This window comes from Balaenoptera acutorostrata, chromosome X (assembly GCF_949987535.1).
Source record: "Balaenoptera acutorostrata chromosome X, mBalAcu1.1, whole genome shotgun sequence".
NCBI classification, from domain to species: Eukaryota; Metazoa; Chordata; class Mammalia; order Artiodactyla; family Balaenopteridae; genus Balaenoptera; species Balaenoptera acutorostrata.
In genome coordinates, this window is record NC_080085.1 from 72,585,780 (window position 1) to 72,606,395 (window position 20,616).

General features: G+C 33.1%; 1 protein-coding gene across 2 annotated transcripts in view; it reads right to left on the reverse strand.

Annotated features, from left to right (window-relative positions):
- The window catches only part of HDX (highly divergent homeobox), a 165,471-nt gene that overhangs the window by 132,758 nt on the left and 12,097 nt on the right, over nucleotides 1-20,616 (reverse strand). For both annotated transcript variants that reach the window (XM_057537541.1, XM_057537540.1), the window contains exons 2-3: nucleotides 7,513-7,659; nucleotides 1,174-2,292 (exon numbers count right to left, since the gene is read on the reverse strand). In XM_057537541.1, the coding sequence (XP_057393524.1) occupies nucleotides 1,174-2,292; nucleotides 7,513-7,659 (1,266 nt within the window). The remainder of the gene's footprint in view (nucleotides 1-1,173; nucleotides 2,293-7,512; nucleotides 7,660-20,616) is intronic.

The following is a 20,616-nucleotide window of genomic DNA, read 5'->3' on the forward strand; positions in this document are numbered from 1 at the left end:
TGAAGGGGTAAAAAGTACAAAAGAGGTGAATGAAAAGGGGCATTGGGGAGGATCTTAAAGGTATGGTTCAATGTTACTTTAAGCATGATTTAAGAAAGAGCAAACACAGAAAAATGAAAAGATCCCTAATAAGAAATGTCTACTAATGATGATGATGGAGTACTCTTCTGTTAGAGATAGGTGCCAGAGGGATACTTCCTATACTCTGTTATTGCTTTTCATTTTGTAGCAGGGAGCTATAAGATAAAAGGAGTCAAGAGAAGTTGGTTCCTTATATTGGTTGATAATAGCCTGGAAGCATTTTAAATACAGATAAAAAATACTGTGGTTGAACAAATTAAAGGGTCTAGCTAGCAGCAAGAAAAAATGGCAAACATTCCTGCTTTGCTATTCAAATTCTCTAAAGCAGACTTTTTCAGAAAGAAGATCTATGGCCTCAAGAGATATTCTGAGGTAGGTTTATACCTCACTGTTGAGATTATTTGAAGCATATCTAAACAAATGAATATGTGAAACAGTAAAGAAATAATGCTTATTTTTTGCACAGGTTTAAAATTGCTTTAATTCTTACTTTGAATGTGTCTCTTCCCTCTAAACATTTTTAAAAAGACAATTTGATTAATGTTGCACTTAATGTTTTAATAAAGCATTTACTTTTAGAAAAAAACAGCTGGCTGAGTTACTGCAGGCTCTGACTTCTCAACCATTGTCACCTAGAGAAATGATTGACTTGCCTGACTATGTACCCGGGGAAAGCACCACTCATCTAGTGACATCTTCCCAAACTGCAAGTAAAAGTCATAACAGGAATAATCTATGTTCAAGAGGATGAGTCTAGCCAATTCAGTCCTATTTTAGTGATGGGAAATGCCATACTTCCCATAAGACTATTATTTCCTGAACAAAATCATTTGAAATGTCAGGAGACAGTTGCCATGTTATAAAAATTATTATATTCCATGAAAAAAAGGACTCACCATTTTTAAACGTGACAAAGAAAGCACAAGATTCTTTAAAGAGTTGACCCCAAACCACTATTTAGAAGCAAACAAATCAAAGTACTTCAAATTATGAGTTAAGTGACCCAGATCTCAAGTCTAATTGATTACCAACACAATTTTTTACACCAAACAAACTTTTATAAAACCTTTATAAAATAAACATACACATTACCTGGTAATTGTTTTGGTTTTGTGATAACCTCAATTGGTTTGATGATGCAAAATGTGAAGAAAAATTACTCCGTGATGGATTTGTATTACTGTACATTGTAGTAGATGCTGTATGTAATGAGGTCCGTGGTGTCAAATGGTATTCTCTGTTTTGATACAGTACATTGTCTGACAAGTCTCTAATATTCACCATTTGTGAATTTGGCATATTTCTTCCTGGTCCGGGCAAAACTGTACTTTGGTTCTCAGCTCGAAGGGAACTGCCACTTTCATAAAATCTTGAGTAGCTTGGTATCTGTGCTCCCATCAATGCCAACTCTTCCTCTCTGGCATACTCATCATCAGCATCTCCAGTCTCCATTGCAATGGACAAACAAATTCCTTCTGTTGAACTAGGAGGCTTCTGTGGGGCATTTCCTCCCAGAATTCTTTGGGGGTAATCACTAACTGCCAGTGAAAATACTTCACGGATTTCCAAGTTTTGTGTTCTGCAGTAAGGGTCTCTAATAGGTGGCTTTTGCCCGCATAAGTTTTGTGATGCTAGACCCGTGTGTTCAGGCTTATATGATCTTTGAATTCCGACTGGTTCAATTTTGCAAGGTTGGTGGCACACAGATGGCTTTTGTGGTACCGTCAACTCAGAGGCTTGCATTGAAGAGCTTCCATAGTGTTTCTTTGTGTGATTGTATACAGAGTTTCCAGCATTTAGCACACTTGTCTGTCTTGACAAAATAATTGTTTTTTCACCTAAGAGCAGAGAGGCATTTTTACAGTGTGCTACTTGTCTTTGAACAGGAATGTGCAACTGAAACTCAGTATCATTTTTACTGGCTGTTTTCTGACTAGGGATTTTATGTGCTTCTGTAATTTGTGTATTTGTATGTTTGGTTGTCCCTTGCCTACTTGATGAACTGGCTGGACTGTATATACCAGTTACAATGACATCATTATTGGGCAATGTCCAAGAAGACTGTTGGCTTGCAGGTGGAGCAATATTAACCACATTTCTGACTGTAACGTCTGGAGCTGCCAAAGGAGTACCAGAAACAGTTCCTGTTGTTGCTGCTCCTGATTCAGAATTCTTACTACTCATTTTTCTTCTCTTATTGCCAACCCACGTCTGGAAGGATAAAAAAATGATATTATGGAAAAGTTCTTAACCAAAAAACAAGAAAAAACAATTTCTATGTGATAAATTATATTCTCATTTGTCATAAAGTCAAGGCCTATACAAATTTAAAATAAAAAATATACAATAAAAGAAAAAGTAACTAAAGTATAAGGTCAGAGATAATCTGGGACCAACACATAATAAATATCTAGGAACTTTGATAGAAGAATTATATTATTGTTCTTCTTCTCCTCAAAACCCATCCAATTAATATGTAGCAAGAACCCTAAAATGTTTATATCCCTTGACCTAGTATATTCATTTCTGGGAATTTATCCTAAAAGTAATCCTAGATGTATACAAAGTTTATATGCAAAGATGTTCATCATATTTATGTATAATAGTGAAAAATTGGAAACATACTAGAGGTAGGATGTTTAATGACATTGGAAAATGCTCATAGTATTGTTAAAGAAATATACACTAGGAATCTTCAGATTTAACAACTTCTATGAATATATCATAATTTGGTTAATTTAATATTGCTAGATATTTAGATTACTTTTAGAAATATTCACTATTATAAACCATATAGCAATACACTTCATTGTGCATGCATCTTTGTACTATTGGTCCATTAGAATGCCATCTTTAGAAGGAAAATTGCTGGGCTTTTTGATATTTTCAAACTACCCTCCAATGTATAAGAGTTCTGGTTTCCCCACACCCTCAACAACACTTTGCATTATCTTTTTGTAGTCTCTACTAGCCCAGGAGTTAAGAAAAGGTATATAATTGCTGTTTTGATTTGAGTTTCTATGGTTACTATATTACTTTGATAGAGTTGCTTACTGATTACCTCTACTAATTTTTATATTAGGGTATTTGTCATTTTTAATTGATTTATAAGAGCAATTTCCTACTAGAGGTAGCAGCACTTTGTCACAAGTTGCAAATATTTTTCCCAGTTTGTCATTAATTTGTGGTAGTTATTTTCTTCTTTATGTTTTTCTCGATTTACCAAATCTTATACAGTGAATATGTATTACTTTTATAAACCAAAAATTAATAAAAATAATACCAGTGGTAGGCATTTAGAATTTGATTATAAAATATGTACTTTTATATAAGTAATTTATTATAATAATCTTAGTATTATTACACTGAATCATGATTCTTCTTAAAATATACAATAAGAAATATTATGTTCCATAAAATGATTAGTAAACTTTATAATTATTTCAAAATACATACCATATTATAAACTACCAAAACACATTAATCTATTAAGAATTTCAAAAAATAAATAAGTGAAAACATTAAATGAACTAGCCTTGCACAAACACGGTGCAGAGTGTATTTGGTTAATTTTGTGTGATGTGATTTTGAAAACCACATGAATTATCCAATTTTCAATGTATATTTATATTATATACAACATTAAATGTTGTAATACTATAAATAAAAGCTAACATGTATTGAATCCCCATTATGTGTTTTCATATATATTAGCTCCTTTGCTAGGTATTATTTTCTAATTGTATAAATGAAGAAACTGAGATTCAGAAATATTAACTAGCTTGTGGAAAGATATCCTGTCAGCTACTGGCAGAGCAAGGAATCAAAATCAATTTAACTTGACCTCAAAGAACATTCTCCTTCCACTATGGTGAGAAACTCCTGAAATGGAGTTGGCCATTTCTGTTGGCCATTTTACTTTTATAATTAGTACTTATCTAATAAAATGTTCCAGAAACTGAGATGCTCCATTTTGCTTCACATGAGGCTGTGGGAATTTAAAACTCACTCTTATTTAGCTTTACTAAACAGCAGAGGTGAGAATTATAAGCAGAGAGACAAATGAATATAAATGTCACAAGAGAAGGAGGCAGGGGAGAAAAACTAAAAGGTTCTAAAGTATATACTCGAGATCAATATTTAAAAAGAAATGTTATGTGGCTGCTTCCCATTAGCTGGATATATGTATATGTGTAGCTGATTCACTTTGTTATAAAGCAGAAGCTAACACACCAATGTAAAGCAATTATACTCCAATAAAGATGTTTAAAAAAAAAGAAATGTTTAGGGATATATATAATTTCAATTTATGGTTCAAAAAGGTGAATATTACAGATATTCAAAATAAGTCACTGTGTTATGGCTTTTCAAATAACAATATGCAAAGGAAGCATGATGCATTTGTTTGTAATTTCAACATTTTAAAACTTTCAGTGGGAAGGCATAGTGAATTGGTAAAATTTAAACTCAAGATCTACTACATCTGGAGGGCAACTCTGGGCAAGATTTCTAAGAAAAGAAACAACCTACCATGTTCGCATCACAATACCTACCTTAACACAGGAATTTTAAGTGATCTTAGTGCACTGCAAATTTATGGCTTACTTTCATAGTTTTATAGTTCATATATATAGTTACTTACATAGTTTACTAGATATCTATATCATGTACTCATAAAAAAGTAAAATGCAATAGAATATCACATGAATATGAAACTCAGCTATCTAACAACTTCACTTGTGCAGAATGCAGCCAATATAGATGTCACAAGTCCCATGTACTTTACTGAAAAGACAACACTTGATCTTAAAACACACTTTATCTTATTTTACACATAATTTTACCAAACCTGGTATCTTAATCTACAGTAAATTAGAAATAACAAAACAGGAGGGGGCTTTGGTAATAGTGATTGCTGTTGAAAGCACCTTGATAGCACCAAAACTAAGAATGTTCATTAAATATTACTCACTAAAAAGGAGAAGAAAGGAAAAATAAAAGAGAATTGTTGTGAGAAATCATTAAATGGTCTGGGGTTCTTTAGTAAAGGAGAAAGTCACTCCATATACCTTACCGTGTTGTAAGCATTATTATTTTATAGCACAGTACAATAATTGATTTCCATAGTAAAACTCTGAGTCAAAAAGTAAAGGTTCAGTTATTTTCAATAGTCTCTATTGAAGTAAAGTAGGAAAGTATATAGTTAAGAAATATTTTTTATTAAAATGTTGAAAATAAAGAAAATTCATTACCTAAGGGATACCAGTAACTGAATTAAATTTTACTAAAAGTCATTCAGTTACAGAATCCAAAATTTACCAATGTCTATAGGATATAAATTTCTCATTCCAAGTGTTTCATTGGTGAGAGAGAAAAAATGGGTCAATCAAATTGATATGATGAGCATTTGGGGTTTGGAACTAATAAAGAAAGGCAATAAATTTGGGTCACCAATCCTTGGTGTCCATTAAATTCTTTTTCAGTCCTTTTTTAGAAAGTCAATGTCTCCAAACTTTTCCTTTTTCTATACCTCCTTTTTGTTTTCCTGTTCCTTTACCCCACTATATATATATATTGCATGGATGTTTTAACCTTTTAAGTTCTTTTTACATTGGGATCAAGTTCTTAGTACAGTGGGATTTTAGTTCTTTTGAGAAAAAAACACAATAAATACTATATTAAAATAATAAAGGAAGATCTCTTTGAAGTAGAACATGTAGACCTAGCAAAATATTAGGCTCAAATACTATATTAAAAATAATAAAGGAAGGTCTCTTTCAAGTAGAACATATAGACCTAGCAGAATATCAGGGGCAGGGGAGGTTGTGGAATAATGGGTCTATAAACAACTCCCATCTCCTCTGGCTGGAAAAGCCGCCAAAATTGTGTTGAAATTTAGATTAGAAAGACTGAATTTCTGCAGAATTTACACTCTCCTAGAACAGAGAGAATGAATCTGTTTTACACCATTCCGTATAACTTACATAACATTTTACTTGTAAGCTTACGTTCTAGAAAGTTTATTTCTTTCATTTCCATTACTTGTTACAGATTTCACACCATTTGGAACAAGATATAAACCTTTGTATTTCAACACTCTCAATATTCAAGTACAATCAAGTAAATTATTAGGGGGAAGATTGCAATAGCAAATTGTAAATATGAAAGGTCACAGTCCACAAAGCAGCTGCCTAAGAAGACTTTTCATTTTAAAGTAATGGTAAAATAAGAGAGAAGAAAAGAAAGAAGTTATTGCAGAAAAAAATGAGTTTGTACTTATAAAATGGAAAGCTCATCAACTTGAAATATTACACATTTTAAAATAATTTTTCTAAGGCAATTAATTTTTTTCTCGAGGTTTTACTAAAGGTATTGCAAATAGGGAATTTAGAGCTATCAACAGGAGATATTTCTAGTTCTTACAAAAATCTGAGTATGATGGTTGATCTCAGCAAACAAAAAACAGATATCCTGGATATTTCCCTCCTAGAACTGGTGGCATAATTCCCTATTTGAAGGTGAATATATCTTTCAGTCTTTAAAAAATAGATTTTCCAAAGAATTCTTCTTATCAAGAGATTTTTATCTTTGGGGTCTTTAAAAGTTCTTCCAACAGAAAAATAAACTTAAACAGAAGTCCTTTCTCTTAACAAATTAGCCTAATGAATGACAAGGATGGGAAAGCTGTTAATCTTTGAATCCCTAAGGTTTCGCTCCAGGGGGATTTGTAACACGTTCAAGCAATCATGAAAGGACCTATGCACTCACTATGAAATCTGTGACTACTTCTGTTAGGTTTATTTCTTGCCTCCTCTCTATCACCTTCTCACTGCCTTTCCCAAATGTGTAGCAGCTCTGATTTTTACAACTGAATAACAATGGTTGTGATAAAGGAAATTTTCCTCCCTAGGGATTTCTTGTCCCTTACTTGCTAACCCATTAAAATGCATACATTTTACTTAGAAGGAGGAAGAGATATTCATAAAAAGGATAGGTTTTCCTAAAAAGACAAAAATACTAAATTCATAAATGCCTGCTGAAAAAAATTTAAACACAACAAGAAAATATGCTAACTCCCTTGGTAAATGCCTGTTTTACTAATATCAGTTTGGAGGGTTATATCTAGATAAATTCTAGGTGTAAACCAAGCATGAGATCAGCAACTCATCCTAAAGGTACTTATTAGTTCAAAGGACTGGGATTTTTAAAAGATATACTTAAAATGCAAAAGTTTTAGTGCTTTCAAGGTACTTATAGAAAAAAGTACATACTAAATGATTAGCTATATATTAAAAAATAGTAATTTTATACCAGGGAAATGAAGCTGTTTATAGTTAGTGACTTCACACCCTGATAGTTTTTCTCATATTAATCAATTATGACTTGTAATACAAAGCTATAAATTCAAGAGTTTAAGACCTCAATACTTACCCTGACTACACTGAAGTCCAGCTTAGTCTCCTGTGCACACTGTAATATGAGCTGAAAGCAATTTTTACTTTGATTTGTCATTCCATTTTCATAATAACGCTGTAAAATCCTTTGTTGTTCTACAGTAAATACAGAACGTAGATTCATCTAAAAATAAAAGAAGATACTCTGAAAATTTGAATAAAAATTGGGTTTGTGTAGAATTTGCACGTTTTTGTTTTTTGATACAATTTCAATGCTTTCAAGCTGCAAGATTTCTTTAAGTGAAATAATCCCAGTAATGGGCAATAATTTGTGTGCTAAAGGGAGACAGGTTCTTAATGAATATTATGCATAATGCGAACCCTTATTGAATTTGTTCAGAAAAAGTATCAACTTTAAAGACAAAAAAAAAAAAAAAAAGCGGAAAGCCCTTGTCTGGTTAGTGTCAGTGCTTGGAGAAAAAAAGCTTCTTTCACCGAAATAAATATTTATGGCTAGTAAAGCCAGAGATTGTGGTATGGTAGTAGCCATAGGTGGTCAATTATCAACAGGGACACTCACTGTTCTTTGTCAAGCAAGGCATCTGGCATATGTCTTACAGCCAAAAGATGTGCTCTGAAACAAAAGGGTGCGTTTATTTTTTTCTTTTTCTGGGATAAAGGGGTCCATTTTATATATTAAGTCAAAATCTCTCTTTAAAGCTTTAAAATAAACAGGAAGTTTTAGTGACTGAAAATGTATTTGCTTTAGGCAACACTAACCAAAATAATTATTTTTAATAGCTGTAGTATATAAATCAAAATTAAAAATCATGTATAGTTTACTAAAAATATACCAAGTACTTTTAATCGACAACATCATAATTAGACAAGAGAAATTTTTAAAAACACATTGCTCTTCTTGCCAATAGGCAAGATGTTTAATATTAAGGGAAAACAACTCTGTGAATCTCACAAATAAGAAGCAGGTCAAACTCTTCATAAAGGAGATGGATTCTAGTAGTGCATTTTATAAAGAAGAACACATAATTAGATAAAGGCAATTTCAGGTTCCTCTTACAAGCTGTCGCACTAAAATTGTTATTCCTAAAAGCTGACAGAAAGAAAACCCTTTTCAAGGAATGAATCTCTTCAAAATTAGAAAAAACAGTGACAACTAAAACAATATAAGCCAAACCAAACAGAAATCATTCTAGTATACTGGGTATGGAAACAACTAAGTACATTGACATGGAAATAAAAAATAATTTCCACTTTTTGAATATTTTGAACAATAAAGCAGTTTCATGAAGAAATTAAAGACAGTCACATAGGCACCCAGTGAAATCTGTACACGACTTGTTTTCTTGACCATGCAAACGTTTTCCTATATAATGTTAAGAGATCTGATGAGAGAAAATCACATGTGAGAGAGGGCAGGAACTTTCAGAAACAAATACCTCCACTTTATGAAGGGGATCTCATTCAAGTACAACAATGTGGAAATGTAAACCTCTAATCTGCAAACTGAATAAATTTTCAAGGATGTTTGGGCCAGAGGGTAGGGACGATATTCATCAAAGCAATATTACTATCATGTTTTCCAGTTTTCAGAGCAATTTGGGGTTCATTTTCCTAAGTGGTTCAGCTACAGTCAGGAGAGGAGCCAGAAGATGAAGGTCAAATACCTGAAATACCTCATCTATTGTGGATTAAGAAGCAAGGTATTGGTATTCCAGTACTTTGGAATGAGATCTGAGGAGTGTGGTAAATTTCAATTCACTAATGCATAATACGGGTAATGGCTCTGATTCTTCTCTGTAGGGCTGTAACTACCATAAAAAAGCCTAGAGTACAAGATATGGCTGATCCCCAAGTGTATCACTATATCTGCTTTATGTAGGAATGGTTTCCTATTGGCTGGTTACGTTGCTCCAGTATGATATGAATCTTAAAAAGCATGGCAGATTAGTTATCTTGGTCTATGGAGTGGCAAGTTATTGAATGACTGCACAGCCAAAGTTCTTAATCGTTTGCACAAAAGTCAGGAAAAAAAAAAGTTGTAAAAACTTTCATTTTAAAAGTTGGGTTGTTATTTATGTGGAAGATAAAATGACAATCCATTGGATTCACAGAAATTGAGGTCTACTGTATTGGGGTAGGGAAGGTAACTAACTGAACTAGGAGATTAAATATTGAAATAACAAGTCATTTAGCTTTACCTCATGATTTCCTAGTCTAATTCTCTTTTCATTGTACTACCCACTGAGCACATGCCAGCCCACAAGGAATAAGACAACCTGTGTCCTACTCTCAACTCCACTGGAGACTATTTGGTAAATCACTTAATTTCTATGAGCATTCATTTCCTAGTTTGTAAAATTCTGGATTATATTACTTGTTTTACTTACCAGTCTGGATTGTTAAAAATAATTTAAGATATGTGAACTCATTTTTCTTAAATTTTTTTTCAGCCGCACCCCGCGGCTTGTGGGATCTTAGTTCCCCAACCAGGGATGGAACCTGTGCCCCCTGCAGTGGAAGCATGGGGTCCTAACCACTGGACTGCCAGGGAATTCTCATTTTTCTAAAATTTTAAAGCATGTTATAGCTGTAACATATTTATATTTTTGAGGATAACTAGGCCCTTCAGTTTATCTATCATATTCAGATATGGAATTTCTTAGGTTGCTCTCAGCTTTAGAATTTGGTGTTTTAATGAAGACCCTGAGCCATTGGCAAAAGATTAAATTATGCTCAGTATGTTCTATTCAAACAAGCAGAGCAATGAGTGAAATATTTTAGATGTATTGCTTTGGAAATACTTGAAAAATACAGCTTTGAGGAATGAAATAGCTAAAATATAGCTAAGGCTCTATTTTTACATTGGAATATTTCAGATAAATTCCTATGTAACACTGTCCTTATATATCTGATATCGTACTTAAAACCAGCTCTAATAATGCCCTAATAATGTTTTAAATGGCTAAATCATTTGAAAAGTACCAAAAAATTTTACTCATTAAGGACTCATTCTTGGAAAACCTGGTTTTAAAAATGGAATGAGTCCATAAAATCATCACCAATTCAAATAGAATACATTCTTGCCAACACTAAAAATTTGAATTTTGGGTAAGCCATCAACTTTTTTGTTCGTTTGTTTACAAAGAGTTGAGTTTAGGTTAATATAATACCTTGGATATCTTTATCTTGGCTAACATGTCTTTATTAACATTGTCCTTTTAATCCATTATTATTATTCGCTTTTAAATTTACATACAGTAAAAATCACTATTTTTCATGTATGGTTTTATGCGTTAAAACAAACGTATATAGTCATGAAACCACCATCACAATTAAGGTACAGAACAGTTCTATCATTCTGAAAAAAACCTTTATGCTGCTTATTTATAATCAATCTCTCTAGCCACCCAGCCCCTGACAATCCCTATTCTGTTCCTATTATTTTGCTTTTATAGAATGCCATATAAACAGAATAATACAGTATGTATTTTTTCTGAGACTAGCTTCTTTCATTTAGCATAATGTATTTGAGATTCATCTGTGTTGTCTGTATCAGTAATTTGCTCCCTTTTCTTGCAGAGTAGCATTCCATTGTAAGAATATACCACAGTTTATCCATTCATCCATTGAAGGACATGTGGGCTGTTTTAAGTTCTTAGCTATTATGAATAAAACTGTTAAAAACATTTGTGTGCAGGTTTCTGTCTGCAAATAAGTTTCCATTTCTCTTGAGTAAATACCTAGGAGTTGGACTGCTGGGTCCTATGGTAAATCTATACTTAACTTTATAAGTTAAATATAGACCCTTTTCAAAAGTGGCTGTACAGGGCCTTCCCTGGTGGCGCAGTGGTTGAGAATCTGCCTGCTAATGCAGGGGACACGGGTTCGAGCCCTGGTCTGGGAAGATCCCACATGCCGCAGAGCAACTAGGCACGTGAGCCACAACTACTGAGCCTGCGCGTCTGGAGCCTGTGCTCCGCAACAAGAGAGGCCGCGATTGTGAGAGGCCCGCGCACCGCGATGAAGAGTGGCTCCCGCTTGACGCAACTAGAGGAAGACCCAACACAGCCAAAAATAAATAAATAAATAAATAAAATTAAAAAACAAAACAAAACAAAAAAAAACCCATCTTATCCTAGTCCCAATTCAGGCTGCTTTTATACAATCTTGTGGGAAAAAGGGGCAATGATCTTTCTGGCTACTTCCCACTGAACAGGGGTGATGAGGGGGTAATTGTGAAATGAAATTGATTAGTTTTGAAAAAAAAAAGTGGCTATACAAATTTGCTTTTGCACCAACATTCTATGAAAGTTTCAGTTCTTTCACTTCCTTACCAGAATTATTATCATATATTTCTAAAAAATTAGTCATTTTAATAGTTGTGTAATTGTGTATTATTATTGTGGTTTTAATTTGTATTTCCCTAGTGATAATGATATTGAGCATCTTTTGCTATTCTTATTTGTCATTCATACATCTTCTCTGTAGAAGTGTCCAAATATTTTGCAAGTGTTTAAATTGGATTGTTTGTTTCTTATTATTTAACTTTTAGGGTTCATTACACATTCTGGATACAAGTCCTTTAAGAGAAATATGATTTTCAAATATTTTCTCCTCGCTTGTGTCTTGTTTTTATTTTATTAACAGTGTATTTCACAGAGCAGTTTTTAATTTTGATGAAGCCCAATTTATCACTGCTCTCTAGTTTTATGGATTGTGCTTTTAGTGCCATACCTTAGAAATCTTTGTCTAGCACAAGGTCACAGAAACTTTTTCCTATGTTTTCTTTTAGTAGCTTTATAGTTTTGCATTTCACATTTTAGTTTAGGATACATTTGGAGTTGATTTTTGTGTAAGGTGTGAAGTACAGGTCGAAGTTTTGTGGGGTTTTTTGCATATGGATATCCAATTGTTCCAGTACCATTAATTGAAAAAAACTTTTTATTGAATTGCTTTTTCATCTTTGTTAAGAATCACTTGACCATATATGTGTGGCTCTTTTTCTGGACACTCTTTTCTGTTCCATTGACCTATGTGTCAATTCTTTCATTAAAACCACACTGTCTTAACTACTGGAGCTTTATCATGACTGTTGAATCAGGAAGTGTGAGTCTTCTAATACTGTACTTTTAAAAATGAATTTAGCTATCCTACATCCTTTACATTCTCATATGAATTTTAGAATCAGATTGTTGGTACCAACAAAAAATTCTGCTGGGATTGGATTGAATCTATAGATCAGTTTAGGGACAATTGCTGTGTCTTCCAAATCATGAATATGATATACTTCTCTCTAATTATTTAGATCTTGTTTGATTTCTTTCCTCAGAGTTTTATAGTTTTCAGTATACAGATTCAGTACATAGTCTGTTAAATTTATACCTGTGTATTTCTTATATGTGTATGGTTTTTTTGAAGGGGGAGGGGGCTATTGTAAATGGTATTTTTAAAATCATGGTTACTATAGTTTAAAATAATGTAGTGTATATTTGAAATTTGCTAAGAGAGTAGATCTTAAGTGTTCTCACGACACCAAAAAGAAATAGAACTATGTGAGGTGATGGATATCACATATGCCTTACCTTGATTGTACTAATCATTTCATAATACATATATATATATATCAAACCATCACACTGTACACCTTAAATATATACAATTTTCATTTGTAAATTATACCTCAATAGAGCTAGAAATTTTAAAAAATTCCAATTGTTCATTGCTAGGATATCAACATACAATTTATTTTGGTATATTAACTTTGCTAAATTCATTTATTGGTTCCAGCAGCTTTTTTTGTTGATTGTCTGGTATTTTCTAAACAATTATGTCATCCACAGAGAAAGGCTTGTTTCTTCTTTTCCAATACATTTGCCTTTTCTTTCTTTTTTTTTTTAAACATCATTATTGGAGTGTAATTATTTTACAATGGTGTGTTAGTTTCTGCTGTATAACAAAGTGAATCAGCTATACATATACATATATCCCCATATCTCCTCCCTCTTGCATCTCCCTCCCACCCTCCCTATCCCACCCCTCTAGGTGGTGACAAAGCACCGAGCTGATCTCCCTCTGCTATGTGGCTGCTTCCCACTAGCGATCTATTTTACATTTGTTAGTGTATATATGTCCATGCCACTCTCTCACTTCGTCCCAGCTTACCCTTCCCCATCCCCATGTCCTCAAGTCCATTCTCTACATCTGCGTCTTTATTCCTGTCCTGTCCCTAGGTTCTTCAGAACCACTTTTTTTTTTTTTTTTAGATTCCATATATATGTGTTAGCATACGGTATTTGTTTTTCTCTTTCTGACTTACTTCACTCTGTATGACAGACTCTAGGTCCATCCACCTCACTACAAATAACTCAATTTCGTTTCTTTATATGGCTGACTAATATTCCATTGTATATATGTGCCACATCTTCTTTATCCATTCATCTGTCGATGGACACTTAGGTTGCTTCCAGGTGCTGGCTATTGTAAATAGAACTGCAATGAACATTGTGGTGCATGACTCTTTGAATTATGGTTTTCTCAGGGTATATGCCCAGTAGTGGGATTGCTGGGTTGTATGGTAGTTCTATTTTTAGTTTTTTAAGGAACCTCCATACTGTTCTCCATAGTGGCTGTATCAATTTACATTCCCACCAACAGTGCAAGAGGGTTCCCTTTTCTCCACACCCTCTCCAGAAGTTACTGTTTGTAGATTTTTTGATGATGGCCATTCTGACTGGTGTGAGGTGATACCTCATTGTAGTTTTGAGTTACATTTCTCTAATGATTAGTGATGTTGAGCATCCTTTCATGTGTTTGTTGGCAATCTGTACATCTTCTTTGGAGAAATGTCTATTTAGGTCTTCTGCCCATTTTTGGATTGGGTTGTTTGCTTTTTGATATTGAGCTGCATGAGCTGCTTGTAAATTTTGGAGATTAATCCTCTGTCAGCTGCTTCATTTGCAAATATTTTCTCCCATTCTGAGGGTTGTCTTTTCGGCTTGTTTATGTTTTCCTTTGCTGTGCAAAAGCTTTTAAGTTTCATTACATCCCATTTGTTTATTTTTGTTTTTATTTCCATTTCTCTAGGAGGTGGGTCAAAAAGGATCTGTGTCTGGCCTTACATTTACATCTTTAATCCATTTTGAGTTTATTTTTGTGTATGGTGTTAGGGAGTGTTCTACTTTCATTCTTTGACATGCAGCTGTCCAGTTTTCCCAGCCCCATTTATTGAAGAGGCTGTCTTTTCTCTGTTTTATATTCTTGCCTCCTTTATCAAAAATAAGGTGACCATATTTGCATGGGTTTATCTCTGGGCTTTCTATCCTGTCCCATTAATCTATATTTCTGTAGGTACTGGTCTTTTATTTCTTTATTGCACTGTCTAAGACCTATAGTATAATGTTTTAATCAGAGCTGTGAGAGTGGACATTTGTTCCTCATTCTCAATTTTAGAAGAAAAGCGTTCAGTCTTTCACCATTGAGTGTTATGTCAGCTGTAGGTTTTTCACATGCTTTACAAGTTTAAGGAAGTTTCCTTTTATTTGTATTAAACTGAGAGTTTTTATTATTACTATTACTATCATCATTATAATGAATGGATATTGAATTTTGTAAAATGCTTTTTGCTGCATGTATTGAGATAATTGTACAGATTTTTTCTTTAACCTTTTGATATGGTAAATTATGTTGGTTGATTTTCAAGTGTTGAATGAGTATTCTGTTCCTGGAATAAACCCCACTTGGCGGTGATGTATTATTTTTTTATATATTTATTTCATTTGGAAATATATTGTTGAAAATTTTTGAGTCTGCATTCATGAGGATGTTTGTGATTTTTTCTTGTATTGTATTTGGTTTGGTACAGGCAATGAGTTAGGAAGTGTTCCTTCTACTTGTATGCTCTAGAAGAGTTTACATAGAATTATTATTTTTTCATTAAATCTTTGTTAGAAATCACCAATGAAGCCATCTGAGCATGGAATTTTCTTTGTTGGAAAGTTTTAAGCTATGCATTACATTTCTATATTATTCAGATAATCTATTTCTTCTTGAGTGAGTTTGGGCAGTTCGTGTCTTTCAAAGAATTGGTCCATTTTATCAAAGTTGCTGAATTTAAAGGTGTAAAGTTTCTTATATACTATTCCTTTATCATCCATTTAATATTCATAGGGTCTATTGTGATGTATTTTTCCTTCTTGATATTGGCAATTTGTTTCTTTTGTCTTGGTCAGTTGACAAGAAGCTTATCACTTTTATTGATCTTCTGAAATAATTAGCTTTTGGTTTCATTGACTTTTGTCTATTGTTTTTCTGTCTTCATTTACATTGACTCCTGCTCTTATCATTATTATTCCCTTCATTCTGCTTATTTGTACTTAATTTGCTCTTCTTTTTTCTAGTTTCTTAAGGTGGGAACTTAGATTATTGATCTTTGACCTTTCTTCTTTTCTAAATATAAGCAATTAATACTATAAATTTACTTCTCAGTACTGCTTTGGCTGCATTCTACAAATTTTGATAGGTTGGATTTTTTAACAGCCTTATTGAGGTATATCTGAGGTGCATACAGCTGCACAATATTTAATGTCTACAATTTGATGAGTTTGGCCTTATGCAAAAACTAGTGAAACCATCACCATAATCAAAGTAATCAGCATATCCAACACCTCCCAGAGTTTCCTTGTGTCCCATTGTTTATTTGTTCTGTAATAAGAACACAACATGAGATCAACCCTGTTAACAAATTTTGAAGTGCACAATACTGTATTGTTAACTATAGGTATTATGTTCTACAACAGATCTCTAGAATTTATTCATTTGGCATAACTGAAGCTATCTACCCACTGAATAACAACTTCCCATTTCCCTCACCCTCCATCCTGGCAACCACCATTGCATTCTCTGCTTCTGACTATTTTAGATAGCACACATAAGTGGAATCATGTGGTATTTGTCCTGTGACTAGCTTATTTCACTTAGAATAGTGTCCTCCAGTTTCATCCATGTTGTTGCAAATGGCAGAATTTCCTTCTCTTTAAAGACTGAATAACATCCCATGGTATGTATATATTACATTTTCTTTATCTGTCGATGGACACTTGGCTATTTCCATATTGTGGTTATTGTGAATAGTGCAGCAATAAACATGGGCATGCAGATATTTCTTCAAGATCCTGATTCCAATACTTTTGGATAGTTGTCCCTTGCTATCTGTGGGAGATTAGCTCCAGGACCCCCCACAGATACCAAAATCCAAGGGTGCTCAAGTCCATTACAGTTGGCCTTCTGTATCCACCTATCCATGGGTTCCACATCCATGGAAACAAAGGGATGACTATATACCCAGATGTGGGATTGCTGGATCATATGGTAGTTCTATTTTTAACCTTTTTGAGGAATCTCCATGTTGTTTGCAATAGCTGCTGAACATTAATTTACATTCCCACCAACAATGTACAGGGGGTCCAATTTCTCCACAGCTTTGCCAACACTTTTTATGTTTTGGTTTTTTAATAATAGGCATCCCAACAGGTGTGAACACCATACACAAAAAAACAACTCAAGATAAAGACTTAAACATAAGACCCAAAACTGTAAAACTCCTAGAAGAAAGCATACAGAAAAAGCTTCTGGACTTTGGTCTTGGCAACGATTTCTTGGATACGTCACCAAAAGCACAGGCAACAAAAGCAAAAATGGACAAGTGGGACTACATCATATTAAAAATATTCTGCAAAACAAAGGACAGTCAACAATCAACTACAGTAAAAAAAAAAAAAAGGCAACCTACAGAATGAAAGAAAATATTTGAAGCCATATATCTGATTAGGGTTAATTTCCAAAATATATAAGAAACTCCTAAAACTCAATAGCAAAATAACTAATTATCCAATTAAAAATGGGCAAAGGGCTTGAACAGACATTTCTCTGAAGAAGACAAACAAATGGTCAACAGGTATTTGAAAGATGTTCAACATCATTAATTATCAGGGAAATGCAAATAAAAACTATCTTGACACAGGGTGTGTTTCAATTGTCATTCAGTTCAAAATATTAATTTTCCTGTTTATTGTTTAAAATATTTAAGTATTTTCCAGATATCTTTGTTATCAATTTCTAGTTTAGTGTGGTTATGAATAGAGAACATACTTTATATTATTTCAACTGTTTTAAATTTTTTAAAGTTTATGGCCCAGGCAGAATATGGTTTCTTTTAAAGAATGCTCCATGGGGCTTCCCTGGTGGCGCAGTGGTTGAGAATCTGCCTGCCAATGCAGGGGACACGGGTTCGAGCACTGGTCTGGGAAGATCCCACATGCCACAGAGCAACTAGGCACGTGAGCCACAACTACTGAGCCTGCGCGTCTGGAGCCTGTGCTCTGCAAGAAGAGAGGCCGTGACAGTGAGAGGCCCGTGCACCGCGATGAAGAGAGGCCTCCACTTGCCACAACTAGAGGAAGCCCTTGCACAGAAACGAAGACCCAACACAGCCAATAAATAAATAAATAAATAAATAAATAAATAAATAAATAAATAAAATTTAAAAAGAAAAAGAGGAGTCTCTTTAAAAACAAAAAAAGAATGCTCCATGAACATCTGAAAGGAATGTATCTTTGGCTATTGTTAGGTAGATAGTTCTAATAATGTCAATTAGGTCACATTGCTTAATAGTGTCGTTCAGATCTTCTGTGTCTTTAGTGATTTCCTGACTACTTGTTCTATCAATTACCGAAAGAGGAAATGTGAAGTCCCCAAGTATAATTGTTAACTTGTCTATTTCTACTTTTAATTGTATCGGTTTTGCTTTATGTATTTTGAAGATCTGTTGTTAGACGCATATGCAACTAATATTGTTACATAATTTTGGTGAATTGATCCTTTATTCATTATGTAATACCCCCTCTTTATTCCTCATACTATTCCTTGTTCTGTATTTTAATTTGTCTGACACTAATGAATATACTTCAGCTTTGTTTAGAATAACCTGTCATAGTATATAATTTTGTTTCATTTTATTTTAATTTATGTCTTTATATATAAAGTAGGTTTCCTATAAGTAGGATACAGTTGGGCTTTAAAAACCCAATATGATGGTATGTGTATGACAGTATGACAGTGTGTTTAGATCACTTACATTTAACGTAATTACTAATATGGATGGATTTGGGTGCACCATTTTATTAGTTGTTTTCTGTTTGTCCTTCTGATTGTTCGTTTTGCTGTTCCCCTTTCTCCAACTTCTTTTTTATTATTTTAATATGTCTTTGTAATGTTTTAATTCATTGGCTTTTGGGCTACATTTCTTTCCATATTTTTGAAGTGGTTTTTCCACTGACTTTGTTTTCCATGTTTTGTCATGAAAAATCCATGGTCATTTCCAAATCTTTGTTTCCCCATGTATTTTGATTTTCTCCAGCTTTTCTCAACACTATATCTTTGATTTTTAGCAATTTGATTATAATGTGTCTGGGCATGATTTCCTTTGAGTTTAACTTGTTTCAAGGGATCTTGAATCTGTAAATTTTTATCTTTCTTAAGTGTTTTGTAGAATTCACTAGTGTAGTAATTTGGGCTTGGAGATTTCTGAAAAGAAAGATTTTTAATCACAAATTCAAGTTCTTTAATAAAGTGTTCAGTTATTGTATTTTTTCTCAAACAAGCTTTGATGATTTCTGTCTTTCAAAGAATATATACATTTACTTTAAGTTGTTTACTTTATAGGTGTAAAGTTAATAGTCCATTAGTATATTTTTAAATGTCTGTACAGTCTGTAGTGATATCCTTTCTCTCATTACTGATATTGGTAATTTGTGTCTTCTCTCTTTTTTGTGTACAGCCTTTTCTCAAATATCCAGATGTTGGTTTCATTACATTTCTCTATTTTTTTAAATTGAAGTATAGTTGATTTACTATATTGTGTTAGTTTCAGGTGTACAGCATAGTGATTCAGGAATTTTTGCAGCTTATATTCCATTATAAGTTATTACAAGATACTGGGTCTAATTCCCTGTGCTATACAGTATATCCTTGCTGCTTGTCTGTTTTATATATAGTAGTTTGTATCTGTTACTGTTTCCTATTTCATTTATTTCTGCTCTTATTATTTACTTCTTTCTGCTTGCTTTGGGCTTAATTTGCTCTTCTAGTTATAGTTTGTTAAAGTGAAGCTCAAGTAACAGATTTTCAAGCTTTCTACTTTTCTACAAGTGTTTAATGCTCTAAATGAACTCTAAGTGCTGATTTAACTGTATTCCACATATTTTGATATGTTGCAATTTCATTTTCACTGATTACATAGTGCTTTCTAATTTCCCTTGTGGGCTCTCCTTTGACCCATTGGTTACTTACAACTGTGTTGTTTACTTTCCAACTATTTGGGGATTTCCCAGATATCTTTGATTTATTGATTTTAGTTTAATTCCTTTATGATCAGAGAACATCCCTCATATGACTTCAACTTTTTAACTTTTGATGGTTTGTTTTATGGCCCAAAATATGGTCCATGTTGATCAATTTTCTATGTGCTTCTGGGAATAATGTGTACTCTGCTCTCTTTGGGTGGAGTCAATTAGGTTGAGTTTGTTGAAAGTGTTGTTCAAGTCTTAAACAGTTATTAATTTTCTCTCTACTTATTTTAGCAATTACTGAGAGAAGCTGTTAACATTTCTAATTGTATACTAGTCTGTTTCTCATGTCTCTTTTAACAGTTTTTGATTCATATATTTTGGAGCTCTGTTATTAGGTACGTAAATATTTAGGATTTTTATGTTCTCTTAATTAATTGACCCCCTTATCAATATGAATGATGTTCTTTACCGCTGATATTTTTTTCTCTGAAATCTTCTTTATCTGATACGGATATAGTCAGCTTTATTTAGATTCATGGTATATATTTTTTCATTTATTTATATTTAACCTATCTATTTCTTTATACTTAGGTGGGTTAGTTGTAGACATTTATAGATGAGTTAAAGTCTAATGTGACAATACCTGCCTTTTAACTGGTATGTTTAGACCATTTTGCAATTAATATAATTATTGATATGGTTGGGCTTATATACAATCTATTTGTTTTCTATTTGCCTCATATGTTTTTTGTTCCTTTTTTTCCTTTTTCCTATTT